This window comes from Psittacula echo (genome assembly GCF_963264785.1).
Source record: "Psittacula echo genome assembly, chromosome: 13".
NCBI classification, from domain to species: domain Eukaryota; kingdom Metazoa; phylum Chordata; class Aves; order Psittaciformes; family Psittacidae; genus Psittacula; species Psittacula echo.
The window spans coordinates 14,835,595-14,853,768 of record NC_137749.1 but is presented as its reverse complement, the minus strand read 5'-3'; the positions used below and the strand labels follow the sequence as shown (position 1 = coordinate 14,853,768).

Below are 18,174 nucleotides of genomic sequence, written 5' to 3'. Positions count from 1 at the left end.
TTCGCATTTGCATGGGTCCATTCCTGCACCCTTCCCAACCTGTGTCCAAGTGTTTAGTCAGACTTTCCCTGAAGATACATGAACCTGAATCATAGAATCATGGAACGGTTTGGTCATGCAGTTCCAATGCCCTGCCATGGACAGGGACACCTTGCACTAGAGCAGGTTGCTCAAGAATCTCTTCTGTTATTTTCTATGGCTCCTTTGAGAGGGGATCCTTCACCTGTCAGCAGCTGCATGTTCCCTGACTTAGGGGAGCAGATAGATCCAAGGTATTGGCACAGGATTTGGAGCCAAGCTCTCTTATTCCAGCAGCTTCTCACCAGTGGCTCTCATGACACTGTCCACTGCTGGCAATAGAATTAGCCAAGTAATGTAGGCCTGGGACAAGGAGGCTCAGAGGGATTATTGCATTTTCCATTGTAACGTCGGGATTCCACACTTTAACTGCTCTTTCTTTGCTCCCATAAGCTGAGCAACGGGAGCAAAAGCAGTTCAGTTTTCCCAGGCCTAGCTGGAATTCTCCAGATCTGCAACAAGATACGGGTCTTTCAAACGGAGGATCTGGTATAGCTGTTCCTGGGCCTCCAGACCCTTCTTCTCAATTACATCCAGCAAAATTAGGTTCCTTGTTACACTATTATTTTGACTTCGCAGCTCCTCTTCTTCATCACTATTGATGACGTTTGCATTCCGCAAGTACGACAGAATGGTGAGCTGCCTCATCCTGGAGCAAAGTTTGGCTTTGTGCTTCTTCAGGAATGCTCCACCTAGCAGAGACTGAGGCTCCATTACTGTGCTGCAGCAGCCGAGTGCTGTGCTGCTCCATGTGGCATCCAAAGCCAGCGGATACCACAGCTGTGCACTCTGCTCCACAGCCATGTGGCTCCATCCCTCCACCAACAAGGATGGGCACCAGCTGCAACAGCAGTGGGAGCACTGGAAGCAGGGCAAGGAAGGAGGACCCAGTGGTGGGAGCGCCGGAAGCAGGGCAAGGAGGGAGGACCAGTCTGGAGGGTCACCTGCACCGTGCCACTTTACCTACCAGCATGGCACAGAGTGTGCTGCCAGCAATGTGGGACCAACAGTTTGAGGTTGCAGCTTTGAAGACTTTTTGTCTAGAAACTATCATAAGGATGGGAATAAAGGCTGATATCTGCTTTAAATCAGAGACTGGTGAGCTCCAAAGAACTAGATTTAGACTCTAGAAAGGTAGCTCTGAAACACTGTACTGACCTGATGTGTTCGTGACGGCAGAGGCAGGGGGATTAATATCACCTGAAAGTGAAAGGAGAGAGATCACTGAAAATGCCATCACTGAAATGATGGTGCCCAGTCCTCCACAACATCTTCCTGAGGTGCCCAATCCTCCAGAAAGCTCTTGGCCATTTCTCCTACTGTTCCTGCCCATCTGTGCAGCACTCAGTTGTAGGTGTTACTCTTGGGGGTGCTGGATCAGACCAGCAGAGAGGGGGTCTCAAGGCACGACGAGCAGTGCCATACCCTGTGCCTGTGAGGGGCTGCCTCTCGCAGCTCTGCTGCCACACTTCTCCACAGGGGATCCAGGGGTGGATATTGCTGCATGATGTTAATGGTGTGTGTGGTGGCTGCAGAGCTGACCCAGCCATGCAGAGGCACATGGAGAAGGCAAGCTCTGGTCCATCTGGCCTTGCCTTAACCCGGTGTGCTCTTGGCGTTTTATCACACACTGGTGTCATACCCAGACAACCTGGAAGAGAAATGCTGGCTGAACATGCAGCTTTTAAAGATAGAATCATAGAATAGTTTGGGTTGGAAGGGACCTTCAAAGCTCATCCAGTCCAACCCCCCTACAAGGAGCAGGGATATCTTCAACTAGATCAAGTTCCCAGAACCACATCCAGCCTGGCCTTGAATGTCTCCAGGGATGGTGTATCCACCGCCTCTCTGGGCAACCTGTGCCAGTGTCTCACCACCCTCATGGTAACAAATGTCTTTCTCTCGTTCACCCTCAATCTCCCCTCTTTCAGTTTAAAACCGTCACCCCTCATCCTATCGCAACAGACTCTGCTAAAAAGTCTCTCCCCATCTTTCTTATACACTCCTTTTAAGTAGTGAAAGGCCACAATATGGTCTCCCCAGAGTCTTCTCCTCTCCAGGCTGGACAACCCCAACTCCTTTAGCCTTTCCTCATAGGAGAGGTGCTCCAGCCCTTTGATGATTTGTGTGTCCCTCCTCTGGACCCTCTCCAACAGGCCCATGGCTTTGCTCTACTGAGGACTCCAGAGCTGGGCGTAGACTCCAGGTGAGGTCTCCCCAGAGCAGAGCAGAGGGGCAGAATCACCTCCCTCGACCTGCTGCTCACACTCCTCTGGCTGCAGCCCAGGATACAATTTGCCTCTGGGCTGCAAGCGCACAGTGCTGGCTCTTGTCCAACCCTTCATCCCCCAGTGCCTCCAAGTCCTTCTCCTCAGGGCTACTCTCCATCTCTCCATCCCCCAGCCTGTATTGATACCAGGGGTTGCCCCGACCCAGAAGCCAGGACCCTGCACTTGGCCTTGTTGAACCTCATGAGGTTCAAGATGCTGATTTTCACTGATGTTTACCTCCTCTGCATTGCACCGTGGTTGCACTGGGAGATCCACGGGTGTTCCTTATGTTCATGGACTTATTAAAATAAGTCAGCCTTCTACGTAAACAGTAGCCACGAGAAGAGAGACTGACAGCGCTGTCATGCTCTCCTAAGCCCCAGGCATATGAAATTCCGCATTAAATTTGAAGCTCTGGTCTGATGTATATTGGGGTGTCCTTTCAGGTCCTTATATCCTCAGTGGCCTGTTTTTGCACACATAGACAGCGTTCGCTTTTCCTGCAGGATGTGTGGACGACTGTGACCACAAAATATGTAAGGTCTCTTGGGTGATGCACCTCTGCTTTTGCTAAGATAAATGAGCTCCTAGATGGACCTGCTGTTCCTACCTGGTCTCAGCGATGCCCTCCAGACCTCGGTATTATCACGTGTGTTTGTTATAATGAGCCCTATTTCCTCTGCCATGTTGTTGATGTAGATCTCGACAAAGAGCTGCTGTTCCTTAGGACTCTTGTAACAAAACATCAAGCGTGCCTGTAAAGACAATTAGCAAGTTGAACCTCATTGTGAGGAGCTGCAGTGAATTCACAGACATCATCCTGTGTTTCCTGGCTATACCAGCAAGAGAAAAGAGAAGGGAAGATCTGTATGTCAGGGCTCTGCTATGCTGTCAATAGCACTAATTTTTGTTGGAGCATCTTATCTGACCTACCTCCCAAAGATGGACTGATGTCCAGTCTAGATGTGCTGAGAAAGGGCTTTGTCTAGCTGAGCACTGAAAGCCCAGGATGCAGGGATGTAGCACCTTCTAACCTGCTCTGATGGCTGCATCTCCACTGGGTAATACATTTTTTCCCAACGTTCAGCCTGAACTTCCCAGGTTGCAAGTTATGGCTTCTACTGCTTTTACCTGACACTGCCAAGAGCTTGGCTCTGTCATCTTTAGAACTGCTCTCTGGGGCTTTGGGGTGTGCTCTGCAGTCTTTCTGGGGATGTATATCATGAAGTATCTTCACCACTTGAAAGCAGTACAGCTCCCTGTGCCCCTGCCTCTGAGACTGAGCAAGACAGGTTCTAGCAGCAGAGTATGGCTGAAAACAGAGCCTTCTGGCATCTTCTAATTCACTGGGGGAAAAAGAAGGGGAGAGGGAACAATCCCACTTACTTCAGGTGTTATCACCACCAAATCTGTACTGGTCACCCGGTAAAGGCACCCAAAGAACAGAGGGCTGAATGGAGGAGGCTTGGGAATAAGCTTTGAATTCCAATCCTTTTCTTGGTTTTCTATGGCCTGTAAACATCAAGCATGGCTTTTGAGAGAGAAAAGAAAAACACCAGAAGGGCTGTGACCTGGAGCTGGTTCTGGAGAATCCAAGAAGAGATTGACCAAGTCAGAACAGATCAGTGTGTGTGTTTCACAGGCAATGCTGTGCTTCAGGAGCTAGGCAGCTCCTGCTCCATGCAGGCAGGAAGCTCCCATGCGCAGGCAGGAACATGGGCAGGGTGATGCAATGTGTCTGTGACAGAGGGTAGGGGTTTGCAGGCAGCAGAACAGCTGGTGAGCAGCCACCTGGTGCTGTGCCTGGCAGTGGCCCCAAGTCCTACATCTGCTCCGTGTTGCAGAGCATCCTGTGCCGTGGCTTTGCTTGTGCTAGGACATGCTGCCCCAGCCAAAAACATGAATAGTGATTCCTAGAGGTGTTTGTGAAAGAGAGTGAGGTAGGCAGGAGCAAGGATGCTGTCCTGCAGTGGGAGACGGGAGCACAGGGCTGTGTGTGAATCAGAGGCAGCAAATCTGGGAGGCATCTCTGCTTATCAAATCCAGCCCCTGCTACTGCAGTCATACAGATGTCATCCTTTTGTAACCCAGTCAAGCTCCCTCTGTCTTACCTGCTTCACAGAGTTGTCATCTGGGATCAGGTAGAGGTGAAAAGTTGTATTTGCAGCCCTGAGCTGCTGGTAGATCAGCACCAAAGAATGCATAGGAAATGAATTTAAGGTTGAACGTAACTTCCTCCAAAGCACCCCAAGCAGTGAGAAGCTGGGATTCCTCAGGACAGCAGAGAATGCAGACACCTTGGTCGGTATCTCCAGGATCATCTTCTCAGATTTAAAATGAGCAATGGAGCATAGGCTGGTGTCTACGTCTTCTGCAAGAGACAGCAAAGGCAACAAGGTTCTGTTCAGTTGTTCTGGCACCCTCTTAGGCTGTCAGGCTTGAGCAATAGAAAGGGGATATGCACCCACACATGATGACATGCTCTGCTTTTAGTCCCAGGTGTGCCCTGGGCTTTTGGGCTTTGGCAAGGGAGCTGCAGGCCCAGAAACCTGCGAATCTGAACTCTAACGACAGCGTTTTGGTCTGCTCAGCTGTGTCAGTGAGGAGTGCATAGAGCCACTGTCTGGCTGACACAACTGTCCCTGCAGGCCCTGGCTGGGAGATGGAGCCAGACAAGAAGCTCTTTTTCAGAAGAGGACATGGATTTGCCACAGGAGCCTCATCCAGCACACCCAGTGCCTGTGTCAGGGCCACAGCATGGGGACTGGGACTCCTCTGCACAATCAGGTGCTGATGCTCCTTCTCCACTCATTAGCAGTGCCTTGGTAAGAGCACTGCAGGACAGAGGACCCAGATCCAAGCCTTGTGACTCCTCATGTTGCCTGGGGGAAAATGAACAATTTCATTCCACTTCCTCTCCTGCCTGGGCCAGGTCTGACCTACTGCATCCCACCCCAGAGTGGTCCAGCCTGGGGGTGAGTGCAGTTGGCTGGCTCCTGTCCCAGTGGAGCAGAGCAGAAGCAACCATTGCCATCCACAGCTGCCATAATGCAAAGAGCTGAGAACTCCCTGGGGGAGCCTGGGGTAGTGCCTGGGGGAGTCATCAGTGGGAGGAAAGGGTGAGTGAGGAGGCACTGGTGGTGAGGGGCAGGAGTTGGTGAAGGACCACTGGGGAAAGGCTTGGTAAAAGATACGAGAAGGAGGAAGGATTCCAAAGCAAAGCAGAGGAACACAAAGGAACACAGGGAATCTCAGAGGAAAGAGAGAATTTGGCACTTTCTGAAGAGATGTGCCGGGGGGCAGAGGCAGAGGGGTGGTGCATTGGGATGCCCAGGTCCCTGTGGCTGCTGTACCTGCAAGGCAGATGAAGTGGGGCAGATGCACCTCCTCCACGACCCAGGGATTCACCTTGATGTGGAAGAGGGGTCCGGCAGGAACCCACATTTCCTTATCGGCCTTGCTGAGGAGACTGCTCCAGGCGACATATCTGTAGGTGATGGTCACTGCTGACTTCACCTTAAAGCCAAGGCCTGTAGTGGAGCACTGGAAGATGCCTGCATGATGGAGGTGAGCTCTGCGGGTGGAAAGGATGACAGCATCATGCCACCATGGACAGGGCTTTTGGAAATACTCCCTCTTCCCCCCATAGCACTTACCGGTAGGTGATGCGGTGATTCAAAGCCCCTGGGATTATATATGGCACCACCTGTGGAAGATCCTGCAACACAAGTGTGGCCAGTTTGGGTCCAAATAGGGTGTTGTGCTGGGATTGACAGTGAAGCATGGTGCAGCTTGGAGTGGGAGCTCAGTGCCTGTGCCTGGTGCTTGGAAAGGCATTGCTCTCATCAGTGACGAGTCCAGAAAAATCAGTAATTGGAACTCCTCTGCTCTGGGATCCAAAAGAAGCACTGGCCATTTCTGAGCCACGTGACCCTTTTAATGTATGCAGATCCCTGCAGCAGTGCCCAAGGCAGATCACAGCCCCCCCTGGGTAGATGCCACTAGGCTGAGGAAGGCATTGGCTAGTCCATGCATCCTCCATCCAGTAGTTAGGATACACAGCTCCCAGAGCTCCAAATGATGTATTTCACCTGCTGAGTTTTAGGAAGCATTTTGCAAAGGGAACTTCAGGATAGGAAAGCTGCTCTTTCCTGAGAGAAAATGTGTGCTGCTGACTTCCTTGTGAGTAAACCTGGGCTATTCCCTCTCTGCCATAATGTATCAGCAGAGGGGACTGTGGCCACAGGCAACTGGAATGTTTAGCAGTGAGAATAAATACGGGATGTAAGCAAGTGGGATTTGTCTTCCTGCAAACTTGGAAACTTGGGCAGCGCATGGTGGGTTAGCACAGCAAAAGGGACGGGACTGTCCTGGAGGATGAGGAATTGCTGTGAGTAACGGGTTGTGAAGGTGCACCCGGTGACAGGCAGGTCCGTGCCTGGCTCCTTCTGTGCCGCTTCCTGCTGGTGTGACCTGCAAAGCCCTTACCTCTCTGATGCAGCTGCAGCACTTTCCCTGCAGTGGTGGGTCTGGGTTTGGGGCCAGCTCCAGCTTGTCATCGCTCTCCTGCAGAGCGAAACACAGAGAAAAGCACTTGCACACTGTATTTGTTTACTCCAGCGGTGCTTGCTGCTGAAGGAGAGGTCTGAGGACATGAGCAACATCCCTGGTGCCAGATAGTGCTAGCCCTGCTCCCACCTCCTGCAGGGAGGAAACAGGCTGATACCTGAGCTGTGCTCACCTGACCGGTGAGCTCCATCTCCTGAGCCCAAGGGCAGCACCCACCAGCTCCTGACACCCAGCGCGGTAGTGATGGGCAGCCCCAGAGCCCCCAGCCACAGAGCTGGCCAAGAGCCTGTGCCTTCCTCCCCATCCCTGCATGCTCCTCACCCAGCCTTGTGCATCTTGTCTTGCACGACCTTACCTCTGAGCTCCCCAAGGCTTCACCTCTCAGAGGTTTGTAACGGCTTGCCACACGCTTCCTTACGACTGGAAGAACAGGAAGACATTGTTGGTTTTGCCTCATGTTTGGGAGAAGGCATTCTCAAGCAGCCTTCACCCCATCTTCCCAAACCCATCAGCCACACTAGTCCCCTCAGGTACCATCACATGCTTCCACAACTACTGCATCTTTCACATCTTCCTCTACAAACCATGGCAGTGACATGCTCAGCACAAGGCAGTGAGTTGAGATGTTACGCTCACCACTGTGCAGCTCCACAAGCCCCACGGCACCAAGCTGTCAGTGAGGACCTGAGCACGACCTTACCTGAAAATTCAGGATCCAAATCTTCCCCATAATCTTGCACTGCAATTGCAACAGAAAGCAGAGGAGAGCCCAGAACCAACTTCATGTCCAGAGGAGTTTCCTATCCTCTGCCCGTCCTCCCCCTCTTTGTAGCTTTACTGTCAAACCTCTTCCTGCTTGTTTGTGCCCTGTCCCAAGATGGGCAGGCACTGTGCTGCCGAGAACACGCTCCCAGCCTCCTTATCACTCCCCATTGCCACACAGAGAGCAAATTTCTTGCTCAGCTTCCAGGAGCAGAGTCCTTCTCTCTCCTGCCCTCCTCCTCCACAGAGGCATTGCTGAGCCTTTGCCTTCCTCTCACCTGCCAGTGCGCGTGTGCGATGGCAGCTCTCTGGTGCACAGAGAGGAGCAGCCTTGCCCCTTCCTTCCTGCCTGCAGTCCTGATGAGGTCCCTCCTCTGGAGACACCTCAGTCTGCGCCTGCTTGCTCCTCCACTGCCTCCAGACAGATCACCTACATCCCCCAGGCCACCCAGCGCTTACACCTTAGGTTACAGTACAGAAGGCAGCTGGGTTTGATTTCACAGTGTCAGGTTGTCCTCCATCTGTTTGTAATTATAGAACAACTTCTAACATTTTGGGGACATGATGAAGTCCTATGCGTTCATCTTGACCGTAAGCTCCTACAGAGTGATCCAAAGACACTGGCATTGAAAGTGTTTTGCCCCATGAAGTTTTAGTGAAGACACTAAACTCGTTGAACTCACCAGCACCGCGGGTTAAGGGCCCATTACCCTCCTTGGGGTCGCTTTCAGCCATCACAAAAATCCAAGGCTCCTTTCTCCCTCGCAAGATCCTGGCTTCCTTGCTTCCCTACGAAACCGAAAGTGCTGCATGACGTCAGGGATGACCAAAGCAGCATCATGCCTCGGCTGAGCCCTCCTCCTCCAGCTGCACCTCGCTGCCTCCCTGCCTGCACTGGCTTTCCTCCCTGGGCTGCTCCATTCACACAACCTCTCCCTTATTACCTTCCCTTTCCCCTTCCCCCCAACCAGCTTCTCTTCTGGGATTTCCTTTCGTGGGGAAGGCAGGGGTAGAGCATTTTCCCAAGGGAATGGTACAGCAGAGGCCTTGATCCAACCTGGAAAGCAGGTCTGGGGATGCCACAGGATCCCCACTGAGTTATCAGGTCACCCCAACACCTGCCCTTCATCCCAGCCCTCCCTTTTCTGCCAGTCCTGAGTGTGCCTGGGCTGGGCAGGACGTGGCTCTGCCTGCCCCGGGCTGCAGGAGTCCAGCCTGTCCTGTTCGTGAGGCAGTGGGGTTTGTGTGAGGGGGTAATGGTGCAGGGCTGAACCTCTGCGGACCTGGCAGGGTCAGCAGCATAGCAGGGGCCAGGCAGGAGGGGTGGGAAATGCCAGTGACATCCAGAGTTCCCTCTGCCCTGGAAAAGGGGGAACAAGGACATTTCAGTGACAGATGCTGCAGTCCTGGCAGTGCCCAATGTGGGAGTGGTGGAGTCAGTGCCTAGAGCCTAAAGTTGTACCACAAGAGAGCGGTAACAGGAGTATGCACTGCCCAGTAGCTCTGTGTATTTATTATGGAATCACAGCCTCGTTTGGGTTGAAGGGACCTTAAAGCTCCTCCAGCTCCAACCCCTGCCACAGGCAGGGACCCCTTCCACTGGAGCAGCTTGCTCCAAGCCCCTGTGTCCAACCTGGCCTTGAACACTGCCAGGGATGGGGCAGCCACAGCTTCTCTGGGCACCCTGTGCCAGCGCCTCAGCACCCTCACAGGGAAGAGCTTCTGCCTAAGAGCTCATCTCAGTCTCCCCTCTGGCAGGTTAAAGCCATTCCCCTTGGCCCGTCCCTAAAGGCCCTTGTCCAAAGCTGCTTTTCAGGTTCCCTGTAGCTCCTTTAGGCACTGGAGCTGCTTGAAGGTCTCCCTAGAGCCTTCTCTTCTCCAGGCTGAACCAGCCCAGCTCTCTCAGCCTGGCTCCACTATGTCAGGGATGCTCTTGCTCTGCTGCTTGTGGACGCGCCCAGTGCTCCATAGTCCCTCTTGCAAGACCATGGAGGCACATGGAGTGCCTATGTCCACAGGATCCACCCGTGGGTAGTGCTTTTTACCCTCAGTGAACATCACAGCTGAACAGCCCAGTTAGGCCTCTTGCTTATTTGGAGCAGTGAGCAAGTAACTAAAGCTGTGCATCAGAGAGCAGTGACCTACCTGGACAACCTCGAGGAGTCATATCGTCAGGGTGTCAGACAGCAGTGACACAAGACAATCTGTAGCCAGGGGAGATAAAACCTTTCTCTGTATCCAGAGTGGTCTCAAAGTCATGGAGACAAAAGAAAAGGCACACAGGGATCATGGAATGGTTTGTGTTGGAAGGGACCTTAAAGCTCATCCAGTCCCAACCGCCTGCCACGAACAGGGATGCCTTCCACTAGAGCAGGTTGTTCCAAGCCCTGTCCAGCCTGGCCTTGAACACTTTCACGTTGTAAGATGTGGAATGCTGACACTCGTCCAGACAGTGTATGACAGGGAAAGAAAACAGTTCACCGGGGAGAAGGGTGACATGCCAGCCAGTCAGGAGGGGGAGGAGATCGCTGTGTCCGAGGGAAGCCAGAGAAACGGGAATTCAGGAAGAAAACGTGGAACGCGCGGTGCGGGACAGGACGGGGAGGGTTGCGCCGCAGCGGTCCCTGCTGCGGGCGGAGGGATCCGGCGCTGCTCGGTGAAAGCATCGCGTGCGCTGGACGCCGGGCCAGCGGGAACCCCGAGCCCCGGGACCAGAGCCGGTGCCGTGTCCCGGGCGGACGCCCCTCCCCGCCCCGCCCTGGTCCGCCCCGGGGGCGGCCGCGCTCCCGTCCGCCGCGCCGGCCCCGGCCTCGCCGCTGCTGCCCGGGTAAGCACCGGGGGCGGTGGGCCCCGTCCCGGAGGTGGTGGAATCCTGATGGGGAAAATCCTGGTTCGGGGCCGCTGCCGCATCCGCACCTCCGGTCCGGGGGGGGAGGGGAGCGGGCGGTGGGAGCCGGAATACCGGGGGGTGGCGGGGACTGCACCGGACCCGGAGGCTCCTCTGCGGGGCCGGGGCTGGGGCATGGGCGGCCAGTGGCGCCGCAGCTGTGCGGGTGCGCCGGTGATGTTCGCATTTCTCGAGATGCAGCAACGGCTTAAGAAAGCAATGCAGAAAAGAACGATCTGTGATGAGTGTCGGGGAAAAGCCGCGGATCACCCGAGCCCCGGGTTTGGGGTCTTCCCCCCTCCCCAGCGTGTTCTTCAAGCTTGCTTGTCGCTGATTTGGGGGCCATGATTCCGTCTGAGCAAAAAGAGCCTGGGTGTCACAGTAGCGCTGGGGCACTGGCAGGATGCTACTTGCAGGTGCCTTGCTTGAGTAGTGGGGAAACGGCATTAGCAGAAGTATAGGTGATAGCATGGTCTCCTTTGAGAGGGAACATCCAGTTCCCAGTGCTATGGATGGAAGCTGGAAGTTGGTGGTGTGCTTTAGCTGTTAGTCTTGGAAAACACTGCTGTGATAAAGTCCTCTTGCACTGCTTGCAGCTTCTGTAGGAGCACGGGTTTTTCTTGTGCAATCCTGAACGGGCAGCAATAGCGGCGAGAGGACTTGGCTGCCTGGAACAGATGGAGAATTAAAACTCCTCTGTGTTGTGAAATGTTTTGATTTTTTTTCATTCGGCAGTCTACACCTGGGGAGCATGTTCAGCCTTTGCACTTTCTGCTGGCATCCCTTTGAGATCTGAACGAAATCCCATGTCTAATTACTTCCAATCCAGCTTGCAGAGGACATGCTTGGAGGGGTGGCAATGACAGCGTTGCTGAATGAGCCTTTAACCTGGAGCCTATAAACTGCTGAAGCAGCAGCCAGAAAAACAATTGCGGATAATTGTAGTCTGTCACAGTGCTCCTGCTGCACTGCTCTGGGAGCTGGCAGGGCACGGTAAACGGCAGCTTCAGAGCTCCCTGTGCTGCTGCTGACACAAAGTCCCGGGGACAAGGAGACAAGGTGGAGTGTGACAGGATGTGGGCATCCATGGGGCTGTGAGGCAGTCCCGGCACGTTGCAGCATGAGTTTTGCTTCTGTTTCTTGGGGCTATCCCAAAGCAAGTTACCTGGGAAAGCCAAACCCATCTTTGCTCCAGGGCGGTGCAAAGCAACTCTGGGTCCTCACCAGAACGCAGCTGGAGAGGTGAAGGTTCGGTGGGAAGGGCTGTGCTGAGAAGGCAGGAGGGGGTGGGGACCCTGGGGTGGCACGGTGGTGGAGGAGCATGAGGGGAAGGAGACTGGTGGGGCTCTGCTGGTCAGCAACTGAGGGACCCCGAAGCAGAGTCAGGACTTGTATGGAAATGGCACAAGACTGGGAGCAGGAGAGTTGGGCAGAAGGAAGGGGGAACTGGCTGGAGAGCTGTGTAAGGGAAAGAAAGGGGATGTAGGACTGCAGAGGTCAAGGGGAGGTTGGGGTGCCAGGGGGAGGAGAGAAGGGAGAAGGGCATTCCAGGGCACCAGCCCACTTGATTTTGGCTCATGTGCTGCGCAGGCAGGGTATGGACAGCAGTGCACAGCATGTCCCTGCGAGCAGCGTGACCGTGTCCTGGGTGCAAAATCCTCGAGGTGGAGGGACCAGAAGCAGTCACACTAATGAGGGTGTTTCCCCATGTCTGTGCAGGTGCCAGGCTGGGGTGTTGTGTGAGCCTTGTGTTCATCCTTCGTAGTGCAATTCCTGACAAGAATTGACAGCTTCAGGATGGAGACAGTCTGTTTTCACCCCCAAATGATTTTACAATACAAATTCTCCCTGCCCTGAACCCACCGTCCCCCATCACGCTCTTTTGTGACTTGTTTGTCTTCCCACCGGCTTTTTCCAGCTTTTCTAGTGACAGGCAAAGCCTGTGCACCTCCACGGGGTCAGAGCCGGGCTGCTGCTCGCTGCCTGGATAACACAGAGCGCACAGCATGCTCCATGGGGCGCTATTCTCCGGCCGTGCCTGGCTTGTGTTGAGTCCCACATCCAGAGAGACTTGCTTTCCTTGGCACCAGAGCCCAGCCTGTCCCGGAGGTGAGGCGGTTTGACTCTGCTGAGCCAGTCCTTGCTCCTGATGCTGAACTGAGGAGTTTCTCTTTGTGGTTGTGGGCTGTGGCAGCTTGGCCATGCCCTTGGTGTCAGAGCTCAAGGGGAATGGACCCCTGCATGGGCAGCTCGGCGGGTCAGCAGGACTGTGCCAGCAGCGAGCGTGGTTGTCGGTGGAGTTGCTCTCTGCAGAACTGTGGAGGCAGCACAGAGAACTATGAAGCAGCCATTCAGTGTGCCCACAGGTAGGCATGCTTGCTGGTGAGGCTGCACCCTTGGGATACTTAGATACTTTTATTAGTGTCCTCTGCCCACAGAGCAGCAGAAACGGCTGCAAATTGCTGAGGAGGTGGACGTAAGAAGCATCACTGATGTCTGGAGGTGCCCCACTGAGCAGAGATGGAGGAGAAGTGGGGCATGAAGCTGTGCACAGGGGGACCAAAGGTGAAACGGGAGCTAACCTTGAGGATATGATGGAGGAGGATGGTCGGGGTGTACTTGTCAGGGATGGGGGCAATGTAGGCCCGGGAGGGTGGTGGTGACCCACCGCAGAGCTCCGGCAGTCACAGTGCGAGTCTAGCCAGAGCAAACCCCCAAAGCAGGAAGAGAAACGGGCAGCCCTTGTCTTAGGAGGGCACCAGGCGTGTGAGCTTGGTGTGTGGTGGGTCAGGGTGGGTCCAAACCCAGCTGGGATGAAGCCACACAGAGTGATGGTGTGGCCAGGAGGTGGGGTCTACTGCTTGGTGCCACTGCATGGGGTGAGGAGCTAGGTGAGAAATGGGGGCCCCGGGTTGCTGTGAAGTTCAGGACCTGATGGGCAGCGGCAGTGCCCTGTATCTGAGGCACAGTGCCTGGGCGGCTCACTGGCGGGCTGTGCTGTGTGCTGGGCTCTGCTTGCTGTGTGCAGGGTGTTTCTGAAGCAGGTCTGCTGCTGGGGCTGCTCCCTGCTGGGCCTTGCGTTAGAGACAATATTTGCACGTATGAGAAGCGGCAGGGAGGCAGCGCTGCGGTAGAGGGGATGGTTTGAGGTCAGGGGTAGTTATTTGACACAGCGGGGACCAGAACCAGGGGCTGCTCTGCCCCACAAGTATGGAGAGTATCACCAGATGCTCTGAGCCTCCAGCTGTGCACTCCTCTTGTGCTCCTGCTTTGGGGGTGCAGCCTGCAGGGCTGGGTATCACTGGCTGGAAAAGGCACAGTCCTCACTCTGCAGAGCAGGCAAGGCTGTTTGTTCGCACACAAGCAAGTTTTCCAGGAGATGTGGAGCTGCCTTGTGTCCTCTGGTGCGCATGGCATTGCATCCTGGTAGGGGAGGAACCCAGGGTCACGGGGCCATGTGTGTCCTGTGTCCACGCTTACAGAATCCCAGCCTGGTTAGTGTAGGAAGGGACCTTAAAGCTCATCCATTTCCAGTCCCTTGCCACGGGCAGGGACACCTTCCACTAGAGCAGCTTGCTCCAAGCCCCATCCGACCTGGATAGTTTTGCTTTCTTGTCTTTGAAGATCAATTCTGTTCAGAATAAAGGGTTCAGGTGGAAAACAAGCCATGTGTGACAACTGGAGAGAATCTCTCACCTGAGCAGCAAGTGTGGTAGAAAAAGACATTTGTGGTAGAAAAAGACACTATTGATGGACATCAGAGGCCTTCTAAGACTCCAGATGTCCATTGGGATGCTATCCCTGAGTACAGATACCTGCATTGACTTCCTTCTCCCAGCCCCAGAGCCTTCTCTCAGACCTGGTAGACCGTGTCAGCTGGTGAGATTTACATGTGCAGAGCACAAGGGTGTTGGTGAGACTCATTTTAGGTGTCCTTACACTGAGCAGGAAAGAAATGACTTGTTGTGATACGGACTCTTCAGAGACATCTATGAAGGATGTCCTGAGAGGAAAGTGCTGAGTTCTGCGAATGGTGGTAACATCGCTGTGAGTCCAAAAATTATCTGCAGTAACAGATAGTGCTTCTGAAGGTCAGAGTTCTGGAGCAGAAGCAGGCATATTTGCAGGCAACAAAACCAAGATACAGTAAAGAGATAATTTTATTGTATGCAGGGGCAGTTATAAACCAGCAGCTCCTTTTGAATATGGAGCTGTGGGACATTGCCTGAGATGACCTCCACTACAAATCACTGAAAACCAGAAAAACAAAGCTGCCGCAGGGAAGGAAGGTGGAGACATCACAGACCCAGCGGGAGCCCTGGTCCTGCAGGAGCAGCAGGACATCATTGGCCAGAAATGGCCCCAGGAGCTTGGCCAAGGCCTGTGCTCAGTGCTGCAGAGGGAGGTGAAACCCCCCTTTTGTCCAACAAAAACAACAGGGAACTTGTGCTGTGCAAGAGGGAAGAGCCCTCCCTGCTTCTCCCTCTGGTGGCACCCGGGGCTGACCTGGCCAGGACCAGGCAAGGGGCAGCTCGGGTCAGGATGATGCCTGTGAAATGGGGAGGGTGCAGCCAAGAGCTCAGCGAGGGGATCTGGAGGGGCCAGGAGAGGCCACAGCCGGTGTCCGTGTGCACCAGCACCTCTTCCACAGCAGGGGAATCATGGCTGTTCACTCCCTGAGCAGTGCTCTGTGCTCCCCATGGAGCGGTCTCTGGCTAACATTCCCAGCTGGAGCGAGCTTGGGTGGCACACTGGCACGTGCCCATGTCCCTGTGCATGGCTCAGTGCTCGGGCCGGTGCAAGGCTTCCAGGCAGGGAACCAGGAATAGCCATGGCAGCAGAAGAGATGCCGATTGTGAGATGGTGTAGTTGGATGGGATGGACCTCGGTGCCCAGGTGATGAAATGACAGTGTTTCAATAGATGCAAACTGATGCTCAGGGGAAAAATACTGATTCTATCTGCAATGTACAATGTACTTACAAACTTAACACACTAGCACTTGGGAAGGATTTCGCAGTCACAGCAGATGTATATCCCTTACCGGCAGTAAAAACTTGTTGCAGTGTTGCAGCTTTACTGCTGTGCAGTGGAAGTGCTTGGGGTTAGTAGCACTGGATTGGTTTCTGCCTTTTTCCGGTTGGATTGTTTTTCATCTTTCTTCTGTCTGGGAGCAGGGTGGATTCTCTGGTTCTGTCCTCTTGGGCAGTGCTCCCTGTGGCTGATGCTGGAGTCCTCTTTTGCAGACAGCCTGTTGCAGGGCTGATTCCCCATTCATGAGGGAGTTTTTAGAGTATGTTCCTCAGCACCACAACAATAACCTCTTATTTTTGATACCTGCCTTCTTGTTGCCCTCTTTGAGCAGATGCTGAAGCTGTTCCTGTACAGCTGTGAAGCATGAAGTGCTGCTTAGCTCAGGGAACAGATTATGAACTGATTTACTGAGGCATGGACATTAGCTCCCTGACTTTGTACAGGTCAGTGCATTACCCTTTAAGAGCTAGCAAGGCTCTGCAGATGATCCTGGGCTCAGTTACATCGTGTTGTGTATGAGCTTATTTCCCTTCCCTAACAGAGAGGAGATTTGGCCATGACTCCTGCAGGATCCAGCTCCAGATCTGTACCTCTGAATGCTGCTAGCAAAGACATGGTCCCATTGTGTTTCATGTTGGTCTAGCAGGGCAGGCTGGTGCCTTCTTGCAACCAGCTGGGTCTTGGGTGACTTTCTGAAGCATCTCTCTGTGCTACCTGGGACTGAGGCTGTGGGCAGCCCGACGGCTCCTTCTCTGTTAGCATCAGCTGGAATCCTACAAGAACCATTTTGCTTCTGCCTGGTTAACTCCAGGAATGGAGGAGAGACCCCTAGAGATGCACCGTTCTCTGCTCTAGGAGTTTGGGGTGACTACTTAATCAGCCTGAGCACAGTGTATGTCTCCAAAGGGCCCAGGGGGACCATCAGTGGGGAAATCAGGAGTTGTGATGTGAACCTGGGGGGATGGCTGCAGATTGCTGTCCTTAAGGCGAAACAAAGCAAAGGCATCTCAGACAAATGGCCGACACTTAGGGACTGGAGCTCTGACATCCCCCCAAAGTCCCTCTAAAACCAGCCAGACCAGCTGGGAACCAGTCCCATGGCCATCAGATCACATGAATATCTCTGGGGGGTTTGGAGAAGATCGAGGTGAGGCACATTTAGGAGTCACTCTTGTGTCATCCATCCCATCTGGCAGACTGGGGTGGATGGTTGGGTGTCCCCACTGTGCTCCCCCACGTGTGCAGCATCCCAAGGGCTTGCTTCCGTGCTGCCTGGGCAACTGGACAGCCCTGTCCTGCTGGCTCAGTGTCTACTTTCTGTTGCAGGAAACCCGCAGCAAGCGGCTGCTCCCCGTCAGCAGGGGATTGGTTGTGGGAACTGGCTGTGGCAGACCTCGGTGTAGGATCTGTGCAGGTGACAGGATCTTCATTTCAGCTTTCTCTTTGCTCTCCTGTTCATGGCTCACGTTCTGCTCACAGCAGCATCTTACTTTGGTGTGAACTCACTTAAGTGCAGTTTTACTTTCCCTTCCGGATTGATGCTGGGGATGTTCTGGATTCCTCCCCCCGCCCCCCCAGCTCATCCCTGTCACTGGCTGCTCTTTGGCACCCACCTCCTGCCTCCAGTTTTGCCAACCTTTTCATGCCATTTTATTCTATGTTTTACACTAATTTATTGTCCTGCCTCACTGATACATTAATGGCTTGAGTCTCTCTTTCTCTGGTACAAAGCCTTTTTTCCTTTCTTCCTGCCAGTTTTGGTACAGCACTTACTGCATGTGACTGTTCAGTTTTTCCCTGGTGCTCCCAAAACTTCCTCTGTGTTTATGCACTTTCTTACATGGCATTTTCTTCCATTTGCATAAATATTGTTGTGCTGCTTTCCTTGGATGCTGCTGCTCTTGCGAGAAGAGGTCTTGGCGCTTCTCTGCTCTATTTCATGTTCCCCCTTTTGCAAATGAGCTCGTTGGTGGCTCCCAGCACATCTCATCACTCTCTGTAGTCTGCAGGCAAGCTTGTGTGGGCTTTGTCCTGGTTTGTCCTGGTTTTGTCCTGGCACTTCTCAGTGTCTGCTTCGCCCGGCACACAGGGCACCCATCTCTCGTCCCTCTATAGCCTGGATTACTTACTCAGCATGTGTCAGGCTTTGAAGGTGCTCCTGCAATGCACCTAGGACTTGGTGGAGCTCACACCATGCACTGCCGAAGTCGAGTTTGAAGGTCTGTGGGAAGGAGTGTGTTTTAGAAAGATATAGCTGAAAACAAAGGGATGTGTCTGGATATTTTGAGTTGGTGCTTAAGCAAAGGGGAGAAATTGCAGTGCTTGGTGCTGCCTCCTGGCACTGCTGTGTTGTCTTCTCGCTGGAGAGATCTTGAACACACTCTTCACCTGTGTTAAAATATCCCTTGGAAATGTTTTTAACTTCCTGCCCAGATCAGAAAGCTTTGTGGGAAATACGTGGCAAGCCCAGAGCAAATCAGTGCAAGTACAGGTGTGAATGGGCAAAATGAATTCAATGTTCTGTTTTATTGCCAGTTGTGTTGTGTGAATCTTTGCTGTTTTCAGGCAAGGAGTG

General features: G+C 53.6%; 1 protein-coding gene across 1 annotated transcript; it reads right to left on the bottom strand.

Annotated features, from left to right (window-relative positions):
* On the bottom strand, nucleotides 1-9,846 carry CARD8 (caspase recruitment domain family member 8; the record flags this gene model as incomplete). The annotated part of the gene is made up of 12 exons (XM_080628375.1): nucleotides 1-770; nucleotides 1,237-1,278; nucleotides 2,959-3,103; nucleotides 3,735-3,860; nucleotides 4,460-4,719; nucleotides 5,702-5,922; nucleotides 6,005-6,066; nucleotides 6,837-6,914; nucleotides 7,273-7,337; nucleotides 8,363-8,468; nucleotides 8,624-8,736; nucleotides 9,825-9,846. 12 exons carry the CDS (start codon nucleotides 9,844-9,846, stop codon nucleotides 511-513), a joined length of 1,500 nt encoding a protein of 499 aa, XP_080484501.1. The 3' UTR covers nucleotides 1-510.
* Nucleotides 9,847-18,174: the final 8,328 nt, after the last annotated feature.